Source organism: Euleptes europaea, chromosome 9 (assembly GCF_029931775.1).
Source record: "Euleptes europaea isolate rEulEur1 chromosome 9, rEulEur1.hap1, whole genome shotgun sequence".
Classification (NCBI taxonomy): domain Eukaryota; kingdom Metazoa; phylum Chordata; class Lepidosauria; order Squamata; family Sphaerodactylidae; genus Euleptes; species Euleptes europaea.
Genome location: NC_079320.1, coordinates 30,851,421 through 30,873,320, shown reverse-complemented (window position 1 = coordinate 30,873,320; position 21,900 = coordinate 30,851,421). Strand labels below are relative to the sequence as shown.

Genomic DNA, 21,900 nt, shown 5'->3' with positions numbered 1-21,900 from the left:
TAAATGTACAACTGCTTCTCATTTGATTTGAACCATCTGATAGCTTTCTTCAAAGTAGCACTTCTGGTGTGGGACACTGCATTTCCCCAGGACTCAAAATATTATCTCTGATAAAATATTGAACTTTGCCTTGATTGCACCAATATATTACTGTGGCATGACTGGTAAGTAGGGCTGCCAGCTCCGGGTTGGGAAATACCTGGAGATTTTGGGGGTGGAGGGGTTTGGGGAGGGGAGGGGCTTCAATGCCATAGAGTCCAGTTGCCAAAGTGGCCATTTTCTCCAGGTGAACTGATCTCTATCGGCTGGAGTATCTCGCTTTCCAGACCCCACCACCTGCATGCATAGTGAAAACAAAGGGATATTGCAGTAGATGTTATGTTTTTTAATTAAAAGGTATATTCTGCCTCTTCAGAGAATCTGCTCAATGTGGCAAAAAAGTAAAATGTGACAAAATCATAAAACAACATCAAATCATTAAAATTAGCAAACAAACCACTAGAAATCCAGTCATTAATAACCTAGCCAGAAGTTAAAAACAACCCTTTTCCCATTGCAAAGCTGGGAATATGGTTTATGAGGACCCCTGGGAGGGGTTTTTAGATTTAATTAAAGGTTCACCTGCACCCTACTCCATGCCACCACCCCTGCATAATTCTAGTAATTCATCTGAATAAGTGTGCTTATACTATAGCACGTAGACAAAACATTTTACACAATGAAATGCAAAACACCAGGGCTGCACAAGAAATCAGTAACACAGAAATAGTCATGGGACTGTAACATGAACCTATTAAAACACGTGCCAAAACTGAGTTTCCTTTACCTCTTGATAAGCATCTGGAGTGTGTCAGTCAAGCCTTCCATCAGGGTGATAACTTCAGAGTAAGCCAAGTCAGCACAAGGATTGCCATTGATAGATATCACTTCATCTCCCTCACATAGTCCGGCATTCGCTGCTTTGCTCTTGTTGCGGATCTGAAGAAAATATAAAATAGAATTGAGCCTTTTAATATAACTCATTTAAATACAAATACAAAGAATGGAACTGCAAAAACTGTATGCCAGTGGGCTAGTTAGGATGATAACTTTCCCTTCCCAGTACCGTTACCTGTGCACATACACCTTGCAACCCTGCCCATCTGGATGCTTGAGAAAAATTATTGAAGACAGTGTTATACACCATCAATCCAATGCATGTGGCCCTAAATTGTACTGTTGATTACTGGATTTGGAGAGAAAAAATAAACTATATGATTTGGGTCTTTGTTGCACATTAGATTTTACAAACTCACAATTTCTTTCCATATTATGCCTGGATATGACTATCTAGAGGTATCCCATTTGAGTATGAGGATGGAAGGTACCATTGTGATTTACCCATCATGAATCAAGAAAAGGTAGGGGATGGTATCATTGAACTGATTTTCCTCCCGTAAACAAGTAGATTGACCTTTTCCATGGATTTTGATAGACTGATTTATGCTTATGGCGGTTTTATCGAATTTTCTGCTCTCTTGATTTTGTTCCTCTCTGCTAGGTCCTTAAGAGAAGATTGTACATATGTACACAGATAGTGCTTCCCTAAGAGGCTTACTCCTGAAATTATATAAGTCTGGGAGCACTCAAACAGTTTCTATTTTTGAAACTTTATCATCTAGCTGTGAAACGAGAGGCATTGAACAGGTGAATGAAATAGTGGGCAGAAGGATGTGAGTCATTTAAACAGAATACAGATTATGATTATTCACACAACCATTTGAGCCCATGGCAGTTTCTTTTCCTTGCACAACTGCGATTTGAGTTGGTCGCTTATTTATTTATTTTTACTTCATTTACACCTCCACATATCTCCCCAATGGGGACCCAAGTGGCTAACATCCGTCCTTCTCTCCATTTTGTCCTCATAACAACCTTGTGAGGTAGGTTAGGCTGAGAACATAGGACTAGCCCAAGGTCATCCAGTGAGCTTCTGTGGCAGAGTGGGGATTCAAACCTGGGGCTTCCAGATCCTAGTCCAGTACTCTAACCACTCCTCACATACTGCCGCTCACTGCAGATTTCATGAGCTGTCGCAACTTTGTAAAAAGTTGTGTTTCTTGCGCTGCTGTGCAACTATTTGGTTTCAGCAGGCGGCTTTCACATTCTCTGCCCATGGTTGTGTAGTGAAATAAATCAATAATTAAAAAATGGTTATTGTGAACTTAATGGTAACAAGTAAAGGATGCTTAGATTAGTTAATAAGCTATCAAATTACATGTACTTTGCTAGTTATCTATGTGTCATGAATGCAAATATTCATAAACAACATCACTCTCCATTCTTGAGGCGAGAAGAAATGAATTCTTCCAAATGATGCATCCTGGCATTCCCAGATTCATCATCCCACATGCTGTTTGAGTCATACTCAACTGCAGTAAAAATAAATTTAAAACCTGAACACTTGACTCACAGAGAACTCAGCTCCTACCACTGCCATAAGGGGTTCAACTAGTGTGTGTGTGTGTGGGATAACATTTTCCTTTTAGACTGGATCATCCAGCCAAACCTGATAATTTTTTTCAAATACAACGGATTTTGACCAGAAGCATGGTGAATTCATAGGACCCAAGCACTGGTGGAATCCAAAGGTGTGACGATTGGAATGACTTGGATTGTGCTGTACACCTACTTTTATACTCAAATAGTAAGAACATAAGAAAAGCCATGATGGATCAGACCAAGGCCCATCAAGTCCAGCAGTCTGTTCACACAGTGGCCAACCAGGGCCCTCTAGGAAGCCCACAAACAAGACAACTGCAGCAGCACCATCCTGCCTGTGTTCCACAGCACCTACTATATTCGGCATGCTCCTCTGATCATGGAGAGAATAGGTATGCATCATGACTAGTATCCATTTTAACTAGTAGCCATGAATACCCCTCTCCTCCATGAACATGTCCACTCCCCTCTTAAAGCCTTCCAAGTAGGCAGCCATCACCACATCCTGGGCAGGGAGTTCTACAATTTAACTATGTGTGGTGTGAAGAAATACTTCCTTTTATCAGTTTTGAATCTCTCACCTTCCAGCTTCAGCAGATGACCCCATGTTCTAGTATTATGAGAGAGGGAGAAAAGCTTCTCCCTGTCTACTCTCTCCAAACCATGCATAATTTTATAGACCTCTATCATGTCTCCTCTTAACCACCTTCTTTCCAAGCTAAATAGCCCTAAGAGTTTTAACCACTCCTCATAGGGCAGTTGCTCTAGTCCCCTGATCATTTTGGTTGCTCTTTTCTGCTCTTTTTATTGGTTTATAATTCCTGCTGATCTGCAACTGTTCCAAGCAACCCAGATTCATTAAATGTTCAATGAAAGACCAGAGAAAGTCATCCTCATGTTTATCATATATGAAGTGTGGCCCTCATGTTTTAGACCACATGCAGCCATGCTGTGAATTAAAACAAGTTGCCAGTCCTTGGATTAGCTCAGGTTGCTTGGGTAGACAAGAAAGGTCTGAGATATCTATATCTCAAGTCACGTAAAGCATTATAGGCCATAAATAGAATCTCACATTGTTGAAACTGGCAGCTAATCCTTGCAGGCTTTTATGCGTTCCAGGGTCAACATAAGATCTTTGCATACTTGTATAATTTATATAGCTATAAAATATTTGGAGAAATATTCAGAAATGAGCAATGATGTTAACCAAATAGACATTTAAGAACTTGATTCTATTAGCCAATATATCAAGAAGATTGGTGGGTGGCCACCAATGGAACTCAAGAATACAGGACAGTCCCTACTGTCTCCACACCTACACATAAAATCAGTCAGGCTGATATAATTTTAGAAGAGTGTGGCAACTGCATTTGCATACTATGAATTACATTTTTGTTAAATAAAATTAACAACTGTAATTAACAGTAAAAACTGAAAGAAATGTGTACTCAACATTGCGAGAAAAGCTAGTGTTTATACTTTTCTTCATTTTGTTAAAGAATATTGTAGGAAAAACAAAAACTCATATGATCTCACACTATCAAGAATTACCAGGTAGTAATGGCCACATGCACAGATAGCTTTAAAAGGGGATTAGACAGATTCAAACCACCTTGTAAAAACATAGTCTGCCTAGTAAATGTTGTGGTGTGGCATCACCCCATGGGTCAGTAATGACCCAGTGCTTGCACAGGGGACTACCTTTACCTATTGGTGGACATCTTTCTCCCTTGAAGGAAGACTTAGCAGAAGAGAGTCACAGGATCCAGCTCAATCTGTATCATCCATCTTTACCTAGAATGTTGTGAGCAAAGCTTATTTGACCACTTTAATCAAAAGTAGGAAATTAAGAAATAGGTCTCTAATTCCCCAACAGATGGGTATCGAAAGGGGTCTTTTTAAAGGCTGTGGTCCCATTACTGCCTATTTCAAACAGATCTACTGTTTGAACATTGTCTTCAAGACAGTATAGTAATCCTTGGCATAACTGTGGACCATTCATCTTAAGTGTTTAAAATCCTGAATATTCTTTTAGACAATGCAGAAGCATTCCCCCTGCCCTGAGTGCCTTTTTCCTCTTTGCAGAATTGCTAAACATGTACAAATACGGAGTGGTGTGCTCTGCATATCTTTTCCTTACAGGGATACATAAACATCCAAGCACTTTTGGAAAGATTCAAGTCAAGTATTTGGGATGCCCCTCTAATAGCTGAAAATAAATTCTGTTTCAGTGTTGTTACTTGAAACATCTAGGATTTTTTCATGGCAATTTTTACAGTAGCCTTTACTGACAATATTTAGTAGCAGAGTAGAGTCCACTATTACACCATAGTGAGTAACACATATTCCAAAACAATAATGGAATACATATCATTTGTGAAAGTAAAGGGATGCTAGAACTGTTGAGAGGAAAGTGACTTTGTAGTCTAGGTCTACCTGCAATCATTATTTCCTCTCCATCAGATGCAAGTTTAAATGCTACAAATGAAACAGAAAGACTCACAATTACTGCTAGTCTTCAACTTAAAGAAACATTTGCCCTTAATGTAAAGACCCATCAACTCTGCAACAGTAGAAACCCAATCCTAGCCTTCAGTGGTTGCTGCTGCTGCAACCTTGAACCACCTTATGCTGAATAGATCCAGACAACAGCTGCTGTACTGGAACATTCAGAGACTCCCTTTCCTCTCCCCTGGTGCACAGTGAGTTGCTTTCAATAAAAGATGAGTCCCATAATATCCTTTAGATCAGGGCTCTATCCCGCCACCTGCTGGTTGGCAATGCACACAGCAAAACAAATATGAACTATTCACCCCACAAACTTACTTAACCAAAGGTCTGCATTCCCCGGACGCACTATGATTTGCTTATATTGCTTTTAAATTGCTTTATAAGTCTTGTTGAGATTGTTAGTATTCTGTTATGTAAAGATGGCTGGTTGTCCACAATTATATAATGAGCTTCTATCCACTTTATGGTTGCCAATAAGCCTGGGGAAAAGCTTACCAATTGCCCATTGGGGGCGGGCAAAATCCCGCCCATCCACCGGGCTGCCCGCTGACCAGCTGAAGGTCAGTGGGCAAAAGACGGGGAGGTGTGCGATGTGCACACGCGCAACCCACATGCTGCGCCGACATCACTTCCTGGTTTACCCAGAAGTGATGCGGATGCTCTAGCAACCTCTGGTGAAAATATGAAAACCATTGGTGAAGATTGCTAGAGCATCTGCGTCACTTCCAGGTAAACCCAGAAGTGATGTCAGTGTGTCGTGTGGGGTGTGTGTATGTGCATGCATTGTGCAGAGTGCGCACACGTATCACGCGCCCCCAGCCATGCCCCTGCAAAGCTCCGCCAGTGATGCAAAGGGACCTGACAATCCTACCTGGAGAAAATTTACCTCTTTGTTTAATACAAGCTTAATAAGTGAAAAATGTGTCACTGAAGCATTTCATTGCGTAGAGGTAAATAACATCACGTAATAAATAACATCCCATTAAACCTATATGAAAGGGATTTTTTTTCTCTAGGCCTGATTGCAACCATAATCTACTTTGACATACACTCTCAGGACCAATTTTAAAGTGCACAATCTCTACTGTAAAATAAATTAAAGTTGGGGAAAAACCCAGTAAAAATTATGTGAATTAAAATTAAATTTATTTCTACAGCTCTTTCCAAGTAATTAAACTAAATGAATTCCACTAGGTACCATTTATAAAACCAATAAAATAACTTTAAACAACACTGCAAATCACTAAACACATGTTGATAAAGCACAGAACTAATAAATAACTTCTTCATGAAAAAGATCCCTAAAGGCACCATAAAACAAAAACTTAGGGGACTTGGATAGAATTTCTTGAGCAAAGATTTCCAAAGAAATGGGGCAAGCAGCAAGGAGACCTGCTACTACAATACTTCACAGAAGTACCTGTTTAACTGATGGGACTTTAAGACAACATTCCCAGTTAAACTGAAGAGGTAAGTGGTCTAATTTATATATTTTATTTATTATTAAAATGTTTACATCTTGCTTTTCAGCATCTTGTGCTCACAATACTGCAGACCAACATAGCATGGCAAAAGTGAGTCTAAAAAGTAAAAATAAAGTCAAAACAAGTAATTAAACTGCAAGACCTGCAAAAGATAAATTGGTAAAATTAACAGAACCCAATTGTACCCCCCAACAACCAACTAATAAAACCCAACCCAACAAACAATCTAACATCCTATCCATGATTAATTTTAGGCAAACACCTTACCCCCCAAAAATTGTGGTCTTCCTAAAACCATATTCACACGATACATTGTCAGACCCTGAAACATGCAGCATGTTTAGAGGTGGGGCTAGTTCCCTGCTGCCCCAGGTCTGGATGTCTCACTCTATGGAGCCCCCTTAGGCCTCAGAACAGAAAAGAGAAGAGGGTTGGCTGCCACCCTAGAATCTTTCTCCTCTCTCCCATCCTCCTCCTTTCAAGTTTCAGAAGCAAAGGTTTCCTCATAGGCCTGTTCCTCCCACTTATATAGGGTTGCCAACCTCCAGGTACTAGCTGGAGATCTCCTGCTATTACAACTGATCTCAGTCGATAGAGATCAGTTCACCTGGTGAAAATGGCTGCTTTGGTAATTGGGCTCCATGGCATCGAAGTCCGTCCCCTCCCCAAACCCCACCCTCCTCAGGCTCCGCCCCAAAAACCTCCTACCGGTGGCGAAGAGGGACCTGGCAACCCTATACTTATAAAGGTCCTGCCACAGGCTACACATGCTTGGGAGATGCCCAGAGCCCTGCCGAGAAGGAAAACCTACTCAATTCCAAAACAGAGAGAAGAAATGCTGTAGTATGAAAACAAACAGCAAATCAGGCTACTACATACAATAATGCCAAAAAATTGTATTCACATTAAAGAATCACAACTCACAAACCAATAATAAGCTCATTATTGGTTTGTGCGTTGTGATTGATTCTTTAGAGGGAGAACCTCTGCAGACAGGGGGTGGGCTAATATCCAGGCACCTTGAGGAAGCCCCATGACTCCTGCTGCTCTTTCCCCTTCCTGGCCAATGTGCCACTTGCTTCCATGGCCACCGGTTCACTTTCTGGCCTGCTGATCAGCTGTAAGGTTGCCTGGTAGTTAAAAGCCCTGGCAGCCACCTTTCCACCCTGTGCCACAACTTACCCCTGGCTGGAGAAGCAGCCAGGTGAGCCTCCACCCCCCTGCCTCAGTGTGGGTTGGGTGGCGACTGGGTCAAAAGGGGATCTCTCCCCTTTCTAGCATTTGGGGGCCATAGCAGCAGCTTCTGGCCCAGGGCAGCTCTTTGTTGGAGAGACCATTGCAGTAGGTTCCCAGCACAACATCAGAAATTGTCTTAGGGTGGGATGTACTGCTGTTGTTATTCAGCAAGATTTGTAGACACATATGCTCACAAAAGGTTCTAGGTTCCTTTCAGGGTTGGAATCGAGGGTGGCAGGTAGGCAGAGTCTAGGAGGAACCAGGAGTTGGGGTAATGGATTCTCCAAGGGACAAAATGCGGAAGATCTAAAACTGAGACTATAACTGAGTCATAAACCATGAGATTAGCGAGGGCCAGGCTCTGGGAAGACATTAAGAATGATCAGTGCTCCAGGACCTGCTGTAAGATTGTAAGACTGTATAATGTAAGACCAGTCATCGTTTCCAGCCTTTCTGGTTGCTTTTAAAACTGTTGTGTGTTTCAGGGAGCCAATGAATTGTGTCTGTTGGTGGAGTCTTGGTGGTTCTCAGAGCTCCTGGAATCCTCCATAGAGTGCCATAATGAAGTTCAAAAATGTCAAATGATCTGTACCAGCAATATTCAGGTCATTAACTTGTGACTTAGAATCTTTTATTTGATTTACTTGCATGTAGCCAGAATTGAGTTTTTAGTAAGAAGCTGGTGTTTTCTCTTCCATTGTCACAATTCTCATGAATTTATGTGACCTTTATAAAATAATAATAATAATATTAATATAACATAATCATGAATAAAGACCACTTTTATGTAAGTTTCTTAAGTTATTACATAAAAATGGTGAATCTGCAGAATTTTACAACAATGATCTGTTCTCATGGATTTGTTCCACTAACAGCAGTACTCTCTCCTGGTACCAATAGCCTTCCCCTGACACAGGAGACCCTTCCACCGGAAGAAGAGCCCCTTATTTATTTATTTATGTTATTTATAGTCTGCCTTTCTCACAGAAACTCAAGGTGGATTACACATAGTAATATCAACAAAATGGGACATTCAATAACCAAGACATTAGGATTTTAAAAGTCTGGAACCACCAGAAATAACTGAAGAACTCTTGCATCAGTCAGACTCCTTACTCTGGATGAAAGTGCTACCATTAGCAGAATGAATCTGCACAATCCAACCTAATATTAACATGTTTATCTGCAATTATATTTAATAAGAAGTCTATATTACAGTAGATTATATCCAGGAAAAGGCAGCTTTGAGTAATGTCAATAATCTTTTTATTAGATTAGGTTAGTTATTGCAGATTCAGAGTCAGGCAGTATAATGTCCAAGTCAGGTTTACATTGAGGAAAGGGGTGACCTGTCCACTGCAATGAGAAGACAGTTTATTTGTTTCCTGATATTAGGCTAGATAACACTGAATACCAAATATACTTATTGGACATTAAGTTCCATTAAACTCAACAACACTTTCAAGTAAACATGCGTAGGATTGTGCTACATGTCGTTTCATACAAAATACTGAGATACCATTAAGATAACAACTAAAGAAGCCATTTGATTGTTTGATAGCATATGACAGGAACTTCAGTAATGCCAAGCCACATTTTATCCTTTGATTGATATTCAAAAAAGCTCCAGTCTAGTGACCATATTGTAATATCTGGTCCACATGTCAAGGATGTGATGGTAGAAAACCATACAAGATGGGACAAAGCTATGTGTGGTGGAGGTAAGATTGCCAGGCCCAGTGGGGCAACCTGCAGGAGACCAGGTGGGGTGGAAATATGGGGAGGTGGCCATCAGTGATGATGTGATGTCACTTCCAGGAAAAACCAGACATGATGTCATGCCTCTCTAGGTTTCCCGAGAAGTGACATCACACTGTTGCTGACAGTGATTTAAAAAAAAAACTTTCCCCACTGACTTCTGGAGTGCTGGAAGGCACATGACAACACTAGGTGAGGGAAGGAAGGATAGAATAGTCATACTATTATTAATACCTGCCCCCTTTTTGTTTACATTTAGTAGGATGTGTATTCTGGTGTAGAAGAAAAGGCACATGCTCATACAAAGCATTAACAATTAATCCATTGAGGGGAAATTGGATTAAAGGTTTGTACATTGCTTGCTGGGGGAGATCAGGAGAGATACCCTAGGATAATGAGAGTGAGAGAGTGATGGGGATCATACATAATTTACTGAATCCTTAAATTATGAGATTCACAAACTTTTCAGAACCTAAAATCTTTGGAACACTGCTTTGGAACACTGTGGAAAATGACCTATAAATATTCTGAAATGTTCAAACAAAATGGAACCACCTTGAGCTGAATGCTCTGGGACATTGGTGGAAACCAAATACTGTAGGAAGCTGGTGCCTTCAGCAAACTCACACCTCATTACTTGAGGAGGTGGAGTAAGGGCCCCCCAACTGTGGCTGTTGAAGGGAGTGGGGAAGAAGGAAGTGAGCAGAGGGCTTTTGCCTTGCACTTCAACCTGGGACCACTAACGAGGAAAAGGCGTTCTAGCTACCTTCCTACTTGCTCTCACTCCAGAACATTTCCTTAATTTAGCCAGTAATAAAAAAATATCAGAACATGACTTGAGTGGAGACTGGTTTCAAATATAGGGAAGAAGGAGCCCCTCTTTTTGAGGCTCAGCTCAGTTTTATCATGCAATAAAAATGAAAAGTTTTAAGAGGTCGACCATTCTGCTATGTATATCATTTTCATTGGCTGTAGCCACACAGCCAGTGGAAGGAAACACTCTCTTGAGTTTCAAAAGCAAAACCTAGATGAGCTATCATTATCATCTTGTCTTCACTTCTCTGGCAGAAGTCCAAGGTGAGCAAATGAAGGACGGATGAGGTAATGGTCTTCAAAATGTTAATCTAATAGGCTGACGACACAGCAAATTTCCCAGCTGTGAGCGGTGTGCATCACACCAGAGCTCCATGTTCTACCAAAGTATATTGTAAAAGTCTCAGTTTCAATGTTTTAAGAGTGTAATGTTTGGCTTTGTTTTCCCCACTATCAAATATCTTGGTTTATGAAACTGGAGGCTACATCACTTATACTTCCAGTGCACTTGTGCTTTGGCTTAAAAATGGTGTGACTGGAATAAGGGAAAGAGGCTCTACATAAGAATAAGGGAAAGGGGTTGTACATAGGTATGGCCTTTCTTTTTCCTATTTCTATTATCTGTTTCATGTTTGTTTTCCACTATTCATGAAGTCTAGCTTTTAATTAACTCAATACTCTTTCCACTCCCTGACGCTTTTGAAATATTTTGAACTATTAAGCAGTTACTCTTTCTTAAGAGACTGAGACACCTCCGTTTGTTTTATTTGCTTATTTAGAGTATTTCTATGCTGCCTTTTCAGAGTTCTGCTCAAGGCGGTTCTACAGAAATCCTAATTACCTAGGGCTTTTCACTCTATTTTTTTTAAAAAAATATTTATACTCTATGCTGTCAATAAAATATTGTTGAGGTAGCTTACAAAATCTATTATAACAAAATAATAACAGTAAATCTGGCAGCAGAAAAACCAACTAGGATCAGCAGGAAAATTGTTAAAAGAAGCAAAAGGGAACAGATAAGACATGAAAGCAGCAACATCCAATTTAAACTCTCAGTAAAAGCAGTTGCTTAGCCATAAATATGAGGCAGGGAGGGGCAATGAAAGGCTCGAGGAAATAGAAATGCTTTGGCTTGATGCTTAAAGGTCAACAGATTTAACACCAGCATGTTTCTATGGGAAGGGAGTGTTTCAGAATTCAGAGTCTCACCATAACAGAGAAAGCGCTGTCCCTGGTGTTTACCCACCTTGCTTGTGAAAGTAGGGGGCCTCTGAGAATCCAGCAAACTGATCCAGCATTACAACAAATCAAGTCTGTGTCCATTCTCTCCCTTCTTTTCACCATAGATCCTAAAGTTGTGAGTCAAGTTGTGAGAGCCAGCATAACACAGCGGGGAGAGTGTCAGACTAGGATCTGAGAGACCCAGGTTCAAATCCCTACTTGGCCATGAAGATTGCTGGGTGACCTTGGGATAGTAATTCTGTTGCAGCCTAACCCGCATCAGAGAGTTGTGGTGAGGATAAAATGAAGGAGGAGAGAATTACGTATGTCACTCTGAGCAACTTGGAGAAGGGGTGGGATAAAAAGTTACCAAATAAATAAGGGAACAGCATTTCAGAATCAGGCACCAATTTTCAGAATAGAACCAGGGTGAGTTTACTGATTCCACCAACCCACTTGATCAGGAGCAAAACAGAACTTCTGTCTCATACCTCATGCAAAGCCTATGGCTCTGAAATCCTGCTTCCACTAGGGAGCTCTAAGTAAAGATCTGCTCAGCATGAGTTTGTCACCAGCAAAATATATATAGCCCAAAATCCCCTCCTATTTTTATTAGGAAAAAAAGTGTTGCTTCTTCTCTCTCTGAATCACCAGTTAATTGTTTGTTGATGGGTGATAATATCTATTACAAATCATTCTTGATCAGCCTCTCAGCGAAAACAAACTCAGCAGCAGCTACAGCTCATTGTTGCTATCTGTTTCTCTCAATTGGTATAGAGCTTATTGCTTTCCTGTACATGATGACATAAAGAAACCAAGGAGGTATGCAAGTCCCTGCCCGAAGGGAATATTGGAAGAGACATGAAGAGAAACAAGAGTTATTTTATTGGACTCGGTTTCACCCAATCAATGATGTCACTAAGCAAGACTGAAATGCACACCCAAGAAGATTTTTTTAGTCCTTGTCTCGTTACTTGAGCAGTGTCCCAGTCAACCAAGGGCCACAAAGTAGAGAATTATAGTTTCTCCTGAGCTCCAAAAGTCAGGCATCTATCAGTACAATCCTATGAAAGGTTACAGCCTTCTAAATCCATTTAAGTCAATTGGTTTTGTAGGTAACTCTGTTTAGAATTGCATGGTATAGAGCCAGTATAAAATCACTTTACTCTCAGATTGTGCTGTTAAACTCTATTGGACTTCTGCCATGTTGTCAAATGATTTTTTTTTGTATTTACAGTTATTTAAAAAAAAGAGATTGCCAGATTTCCCAATTAGTTTCTGATTTTTGTGCATATATTTTTGAAAATGTTATAACTTTACAGAACATAATAAATGGTCTCTGGTTCACCATACAGTATCTTCTTCGTGTCCAGTCATGGTGGAATTTTGATCTGCCAAAGGCTAGATTAGTACATTACAGTGCAATCTTATACACTGGGGAAGGGCTATGACTGAGCGGTAGAGCATTTGCTGGGCATGCAGAAGGTCCCAGTTTCAATCCCCGGCATCGCCAATTAAAAGGATCAGGCAGTAGGTGATGAGAAAGATCTCTACCTGAGACCCTGGAGAGCTGCTGCCAGTCTGAGCAGACAATACTGACAATGATGGATCGATGGTCTGATTCAGTATAAGGCAGCTTCATGTATTCAGGCATGCTGAATTACTCCAATCTAAATTAGAGTAACTCTGCATAGGACTGCAATGTAAGAGTACACTTTCCAATTTTGACTTTTCAATTTCAGTTAAAATTGGCAGAAAGCTCAGAACAGTAATAATTTAGGGAAGCTTCTGGAACATTGTGCCCCTTTTCTTATTTTTTTGATAGGCCTTCTCACACAACCACTTGGCACACTGGTGTGGGATGGATGTGCACATGATGTCATGTACATCCCTTCCATTTGGAGAATTCAGCTTTTGATAAACCTCCACCATGAAGGCAGACCTCTGGAGGGGTTTGTCAGAAGCTCAATCCTGTTGGAAGCTGTGAGGAACCACTTACATAAGAACATAAGAATCTCTTGCCTATCCCCTTGAAGTTCAATGAAGCTACTTGCACTTTCCTTGGCTCCAGTCTTCTGGCTAGGGTTGCCATTTCCAGGTTGGAAAAAACCTGGAGATTTTGGAGGTGGAGCCTGAGAAGGGTGGGGTTTGGGGGGAGGGATCTCAGTGGGGGATAATGCCATAGAGTCCACCTTCAAAGTGGCCATTTTCTTCACGTTAACTGATCTCTGTTGCCAGGGGATCAGATGCAATAGCAGGACTTCCAGCCACCACCTGGAGGTTGACAGCCCTACTTCTGGCAGTCCTTACAAGCTAGCATGGTGCAGTTGTTAGAATTTCAGATAGGCTTGCCAGGTCACCCCTCTCCTCTGGCGAGAGGCTTCTGGGGCAGAGCTGATGGGATCGTGTGCATGGTCGCACCGATGTGCATGCGCGTCACTTCCGGTTTACACCTGGACGTGCCACATCGTGAGGGGCTTTTTATTACGCAAACTCCCAGTCTGAGTGGTATAAGGCCCCTCGCAATGTGGCACTTATGGTTGTAAACTGGAAGTGCCATGTCGCGGCAGGTAGGCGAGTGTGCACGTGTGTCCGCCAACCCTCAGCTGGTTGGCGAGCAGGAGGTGAATTGGCAGGGGTTTGCCCGCCACCACCGGGCACCTGGCAATAGGGCTGTCAATTCGGTTCGGCCCGAACTGAAAATCAGCCGAATTTCCCTTGATTCGGCGGTTTTTAGTTCGGACGGATCCGAACTCAAAACTGGCGGGCAACCGGGGGGGCCGAATTCAACGAGTTCGGGAGTTCGGCGAATAAATTCGGCCAATTCGGCCGTCAGTAAGCAGCATAACCGTCAGTAAGCAGCATTCTCCTCCCCCGGCCAATCGGTGGCCAAGCTGGGTCTTCTTCTGGCCAATCAGTCAGGATTGAGTGCTGGAGGAATCAGCTGATGTGCGGCCGGCCGGGGAAAGAGAGAGAGAGAGGGAAATCCTCATGTGTGTGTGAGGGGGTGCTTGTGCACATTCGCTCCTTTCCGTGGCTGCAGGGGGCGCATTTTTTGGGGTACCGACCCCAAACTTTCAGGGGATATTCAGACAGGTTTTTTTAAGAGACCACCCAAGTTTTGTAAACATTGGGTCAGGGGGTCCCGAGATATGGGCTCCCCCCCTTTTTTCTTTCCATGGCTGCAGAGGGCGCATTTTTGGGTGTGCCGACCCCAAACTTTCAGCGGAGCATCAGACTAGGCTTCTTAAGATACCCCCCAAGTTTTGTAAACATTGGGTCAGGGGCCCCCGAGATATGGGCTCCACCCCTTTTTCCTCTCCCCCCTTTTCCATTTTCGTGGCTGCAGGGGGCGCTTTTTTGGGGGTTCAGCCCCCAAACTTTTGTCATAGCTTCAGAGAATCCCTCTTAAGAGACCACCCAAGTTTTGTAAAGATGGGTTCAGTGGGGGCTGAAATATTGGCTCCCCCCCTTTTCTCTTTCCATGGCTGCAGGGGCGCATTTTTGGGTGTGCCGATCCCAGACTTTCGGCGGAGCTTCAGTCAAGGCTTTTTAAGAGACCACCCAAGTTTTGTAAACATTGGGTCAGGGCCCCCCGAGATATGGGCTTTCCCCTTTCCCCTATTGGGATGAATGGATCACCCTCGAGAGATGCATACATATGGATCTTATATTGGATACAAATGGAATCATATTGGATTACCCAGCCTCCCAGCCCCTCCTGCTGGAACAGAAGACAGCCACAGTAAGACCCCTTTGGGGGCTTTAATCTATATTTTTTCTTTTCTGTGTGTGTGTGGGGGGGAAAGCAGAGTCTGTGTGTGTGTGTGTGGGGAGGGAGCAGTTTCTGTGGGTGGGGGGGGGGAAGCCAAAGGGGGCTTTTGCCGGTTCTGCCTGGGGTGTGTGTTCCCCCTCCAGTCTCTCTCTCCCTGGTTTGAGGGGGGGCTTCATTTTTATTCTTCAGGTTTTTCCTCATTCATAAGATCAGTTAGGTTATTGATGCTTGCTCAAAACTGGTTTTCAAATGGTGACTTAAAGAATGCATCTGCCTGGTCCCAAGTCCAATGCAAAAGGAGACATTCCACCCCCTCCTGCTCATTATGCATAGCTAGCTGCCTCTGTCCCTTTCCATGGTATGCAAACTCCCAGGTGTCAGGTGTTGCTATGCACTGTTGCAAAGGTTTTGCATTGCGTGCTTGTGTTGCTTTGCAGTTGTATTGTTTTGCAAAATTCTTCACACCTGCCCCGCCCTTTGCATATTTGCAAAGGGGTTGCTCTGCAGTTGTGTTGCTTTGCAAAGTTCTTAGCACCTGCCCCGCCCTTGCTCTCATCAGCTGTTTGTCGGGCCGGGAGCTTTGTGCGTGGGCGGCAAGCTCTGCGGAGAGATCCACATTAAGGGTGGGGGGGACCCCTTTCAGGGCCCATATCTCAGCCCCCCCTGACCCAATCTTTACAAAACTTGGGGAGTCTTTCAATATACGTCCTTTGAAGCTCTGCTGAAAGTTTGGGACCTCTAAGCCCAAAAATGCCCCCCCCAGAGCCGCGGAAAGGCGCGGTTGTGTTTTTAATGGCTTTATTCGGCCGAAATTTTTCCCCCGAACTTTGAATTCCCGCCGAATTGAACGGATCCGAAGTGGGGGAGTTCGGACTTCGGCACGTACCGAACCCACAAGGGCCAAATACGGCCGAATCCGAACTGTACCGAATTTTTTTTTTTTTTTGACAGCCCTACCTGGCAACCCTAGTGTCAGACTAAGATCTGGAAGACCCATGTTTGAATCCCCACTATGCCATGGAAGCATGCTGAGTGACTTTCAGCCAGTCACACATTCACAGCCTAACCTACTTCACAGGGTTGTTGTGAGGATAAAATGGTGAAGGGAGCAGTATTGGAAACAACAGGTAGGAAAAAACCTGGATATTTAGGGGGTGGAGACTGAGGAGGACAGGGTTTGGGGGAAGGGATCTCAGTGGGGTATAATGCCATAGAGTCCACCTTCAAAGTGGCCATTTTCTCCACGGTAACTGATCTCTGTCAACTGATCATTGTGGAGACCCAAAGAAGTGGAGCATAAAAGAATAAATAAGAGAGGCTGTCAACTGCTTGGCCAACATCTCCCCTTGAACCCACTCCACTGGCTGAATCTCCAGTCTTCCTGTGGTTCCTTTGATTGCCTTGTCCTTGTTCTGCCCTGTCTCTTCCTGAATCAGACCACATCCTAAATTTAATAAAACAAAGACTAGCTGACCACGAGTTTCAGCATAAATTTCCATTAATTCTGCCAGTTTGCTCACCTCAATATTTTGGTATTTCACCAAATTTTTGTTTAAACTATTTGGATCGTCTTGATAACCCTAAGCTTAGGAAAGTCTTTATGCAAGCCAGGACTAACACACTGCCTTCAGTGACCCTGCGCGGCAGATTCCTGAAAACACCCTGCGCAGAAAGAGTCTGCAGATGTGGTGTAGGATGTCCTGACTCTCTGTCCCACATACTTCTGGATTGCCACCTATATAACTTCCCAAGAGAAAACCTTATAAAACCTCTAGTTCCAAACTTTTCCTCAAACAGTAGGAAAACGCTTTATAAACTTTTAGCTGATCGGGATCCCGAGATTACAGAAAACGTGGCAAGATTTCTGATGATAGCAGCCAACCAATGGGAACTTAGTCTGAAGAAGGACCATAACATCAAGGAATGAATTATATATAAATTCTATTTTAATTTTTATCCTTCTATATTTTGCGAATTGTATTATGCCAATCAAGGTATTTGAATTTGATTTGAATCAGACCCTGTCTGTTCCCTCTCTATTTGCCCTTTCCACTGCTCCTGCTACATCAGTATACCTCTGACAAGTGTATATATTGGCCAGAGGCTGGGAACTGGAACATGTAGAATTTCATACAACTGATTTCAGACAGCCCTGACTCTCCAGTCTTTATGATGAATAGAGTGCATATTTTGATTTCTTTCTCTCACACACACAGTCTGTATCAAAGTAGTGGCTATGCGACAGCTGTTTAAGCCTGTTTAGCAAATGCGCTCTGAGGCAGCATTTAGTTATAGCAATAGGGCAGTTCTATAATGCTAACAACATGCACCACCACACCCTGATCAACTCTACGCAGCCTCATCCTATAAACATGTTTGGATTTCGGCACAAATGTTGCAATGCATATCCCTTCAAGTCAGTTAACGTTTCCTCATTTTCTATGAAATGTGGATTATATCCTTAAGTCTCCAAGGGTATAACTCAACCAGCATCAGACCAAGGGTATTCTACGTTTTATTATTCTTATTTATTATTTTCAGAGTGCTCGATGGGTCAGTTTGTGGATTCTATACAGTTGCCAGGCAATTAAAGGAATACTGGATGCATTTTCCAAAACGTCAGCCTGAAATAAAGCAGTTTCCGTATTGCCTGGCACCTCAAAGTCAAAGAGAACGCTATTTTTAGAGAGACACTCCATTCAAGCAGCTATATAAGGTCGTGCTGGAGAGACCGGTGCTTTTGTATAATACATCAAAGTGGCAGTAATTCCAACAAGGAAAATGATCTGTTTCTCATAATATGAATATGCATTAAAGAAAAGGTCATCAGCAGGAAATCAATATAAACAAGATCTGACCTGGCCAGTATTTTAATTTTATGTTTTACAGGTATATATTTATCTCTCTCAAATACACTGAGTCCTGTCTTCTCATCCTTTTCCCATTTTGAACCAAGCCATGCCTTCTTTGGTACAATAATTATGATATCATGGGAGAAGATCAGAACAGAACCATGTGAGCACTTCTCATACAAACATACAGTCACTCGTACCTTGTATTACCCATAATCCAAAGATAGATAGCTACTCATTTTCATTTATTCAACCCTGGTCTTACTACTATAGCATCATTTAGTTTTATGGACAGGTTAACTCAGAAGGTCCTTTCCAAACCCTGTGATTCTACGAAACAGGAGTGAAACAACAGTGTAACTGCCCGGTGAATCATTCCCATAACATGGTTTCCTATAATGACTCAAGAAAGATGCCAAAAATATCTTCCAATATTTACATAACATGTTGCTTTTCTAAAGGTGTATTGTACGTGTAACTCTGCATTCTATCACTAATCCCCCTTGAGGGAAGAAATTATGTGACCTGGATTGGTTAATGAAAGGGGTTGTGTGAAAAGGCAATAACTATTTTCCTCACAAATTGCACCAGGGAGCCAAACTCATAGGGTTACAATACCCAACTGCAATTCATGTTGTTATAACACCTGCATGATTTTCTAAGAGCCAAACTACACCATAAATGTCAGATAAATTGGGTCACAAGTGCCTCACCTGATTTACAGTCACATATACAATTGGGGAAACTTACCTTCAAAGTGTTCCTTAGCTCTGTTCAGCTGGTAAGTGCTACAAGGGTGGGGAGGGGCTTCAGGCTTCTCTCCTGCACTGTTTTCACCAGTGGAAATCACTGGGGCCATTCTCTCACCTTGCAATTCTCCTGAGTTGGATGGAGCAATGGAACACTTTAAAGGTGAGTTTCCCTGATTGCACATGTGACTACAAGTCAGGTCAGGCACCCATGACCCGACTCATTTCACACATATTGTGTATTTTGGCCCTAAGGGCGGGGATTTCATAGGGACAAATCCCAGTTCTTAACAGCAGAAGACAGCTCTAGCAGCAGTTGCTGCAAAACACAACGTTAGTGTGGCAGATTTTCAGAAGGCCAGCGTGGCCTTCACTCACCAGGGTTGGATGAGATATCAGGGCTAAATTAAGGACACCCACTCCATTCCTTCCACAGAAGTTAAATCAGGAGCTGCTTCAGGGACGCTGAGGATAGAACAGGAGTGATTCTGAGCCCAGTGGTAATTATTTCAGAATTGCCTGCCCCAAGGATTCAATACTCACAATGATCTAGCTTCAAAGTCATGACATGAAAAACAATTTAATCTGCAGAGAGTTTGGATTCATGCGTCTTATGTAACAAGAAGTGCCTTTTTTTGCAACTTGACTGTAAAACCAGTTGCATATTTAGAAGAAGAAGAGTTGGTTTTTATATGCCAACTTTCTCTACCACTTTGGGAAGAATCAAACCGGCTTGCAAACACCTTCCCTTCCCCTCCCCACAACAGACATCCTGTGAGGTAGGTGAGGCTGAGAGAGCTCTAAGCCAGCTGTGACTAGTCCAAGGTCACCCAGCTGGCTTCATGTGTAGGAGTAGGGAAACCAACCCGGTTCACCAGATTAGCGTCCGCCGCTCATGTGGAAGAGTGGGGAATCAAACCCGAATCTCCAGATTAGATTCTACCGCTCCAAACCACCGCTGGCTTTACCCAATTTATATATCCTTTTCATGATTCATCAACGCTGGTAGAGAGTATTATGGGGGGCATGTTACGATATTTTTATTAATTCTGGAGGTAAGGGACCCAAATGTGAAAATTTATTTATTTATTTACTTCATTTATACCCCAATTTTCTCCCCAAAGGGGAACCAAAGTGGCTTACAACATTACCATTTTATCTTCACAACAACTATATGAGGAGAGTGATGGGGATGACCAAGGCCTGGAGACCAAGCCCTACGAGGAAAGGCTGAAGGACTTGAGAACGTTAAGTCTGGAGAAGAGGAGGTCAAGGGGAACATAGTTTGTTCTCTTTAAGTATCTGAAAGGCTATTGCTTAGAGGAAGCCAGAAGGCTTGTTGGCAGCAGAGGATAGGACTCACAATAATGGGTATAAATTATGTGTGGAAAGGTATCGGCTGGATATTAGGAAAAATTTTTTTACAGTATGAGTAGTTCAGCAGTGGAATCAGCTGCCCAGGGAAGTGGTGAGCTCCCACTCGCTGGTAGTCTTCAAGCAACAGCTGGACAAACACTTGTCTGGGATGCTTTAGGTTGATCCTTCATTGAGCAGGGGGTTGTACTAGATGGACTTTATGGCCCCTTCCAACTCTATGATTCTAGATAGGTTAGGCTCAGAGTGTGTGTGTGGCCCAAGGTCACCTAGCAAGCTTCCATGATAGAGTGGGGATCTGAAACTGGGTCTCCCAGATTCTGTCCTAGCCTGGGTGGCCCAGGATAGCCCACTCTGGTCAGCTAAGCAGGGTTGGTAAGTATTTGAATGGGAGACCACCAAGGAAACCCAAGGTTGCTATGCAGAGTCAGGAACTGGCAAACCATCTCTGTGCATCTCGTACCTTGAAAACCCTACAGAGTCGCCATAATTTGGCTGTGACGTGGCAGCACTTTACTCACACACACGCCTAAATTCTAAACCAACACTGTATCCACTACACGACGCTGTCTCTCAAATGCTTTGAGCCAACATCTTAAAATCCTATACTGAAATAAATCATAATATTTTGACATATAATGGAATTGATATGCTTGCGCTCTTATTTTATAAGTTTTGGATCATAATGGATAAGTTCATTTCTGCCTCTCTCAGAGTGCAGCCAATGAGAGCTGGTGGAATGTTGGTGGCAGGTAGACAGTTGACTTAATTTTCCAATAGCAGAGGATACTATCCTGCCTCCCCTTCCCACTAATGCCCACCAATGTCCATGAAATGCTGCACATAGGGGATTAGGGGACCCTGATAATTGTCATGGGGGGGGGGTCTGTAGCCAAAGGGGGAATCAATCAAAATTGCTAATTTAGTCTGGATCCAACCCTAACAGTGCAACCTGAAGTAGAATTGTACCCTTCTAAGACCCACTGCATCCATGAGCTATTGGCATCTATGCAAGGCATAGCACTAGCACTAGAGTATTGGTCTAATTTAAAAATTAAATTAAAAAATGTTGGCTATGTGCCATCATGGTCATGGAATAGAAAATACTGGTCTGCTTGAAATTTTGCTGTTTGTCAGTACAGCTTTCAAACGCACAAGAAAGAGAGCGGCCAACCCAATTCTTCCGACGTTTCAAAACCCCATTCTTGATACCTTTCAATAGCTGAATAGATAGTTTGACAGCTATGCATCCGTTTGATTGGAGTGAGATGGGGTTGATCTCCACTGCCTGCTTCTGGCTTACCTCGGCTATCTTCAACATGAGGCACACTAGGAGGGCCTGAGAGGGTCTTCCTATGTCTGCACAGTTGTGCTCTAGCAAGGGGAAAGAATAGAATCCTCAGGCTATGTAACCACCCCTACCTCACCTCCAATCACTGCTGGTATGATAAACTATACAGGTTTAGGACTGGGCTGCCCAGGTTAAAATCTACAGGAACCATGTATTTTTGGAGGACACTGATTCATAGGGTCGCCATGAGTGGGAAAGGACTTGACGGCACTTAACATACATATCATGAATTGCAATTCACCATTGTTCAGCAGAGGTTGGTGGTGGGAAGTGCTGTCAAGTCACAGCTGTCTCA

The 21,900-nt window shown here is 42.6% G+C and overlaps 1 protein-coding gene across 1 annotated transcript in view; it reads right to left on the bottom strand.

Annotated features, from left to right (window-relative positions):
- SYNPO2 (synaptopodin 2) overlaps window positions 1-21,900 on the bottom strand; it is a 114,942-nt gene that overhangs the window by 31,852 nt on the left and 61,190 nt on the right. Inside the window, exon 2 of the mRNA XM_056855465.1 lies at window positions 827-978. Coding sequence (XP_056711443.1) covers window positions 827-978 — 152 coding nt within the window. The remainder of the gene's footprint in view (window positions 1-826; window positions 979-21,900) is intronic.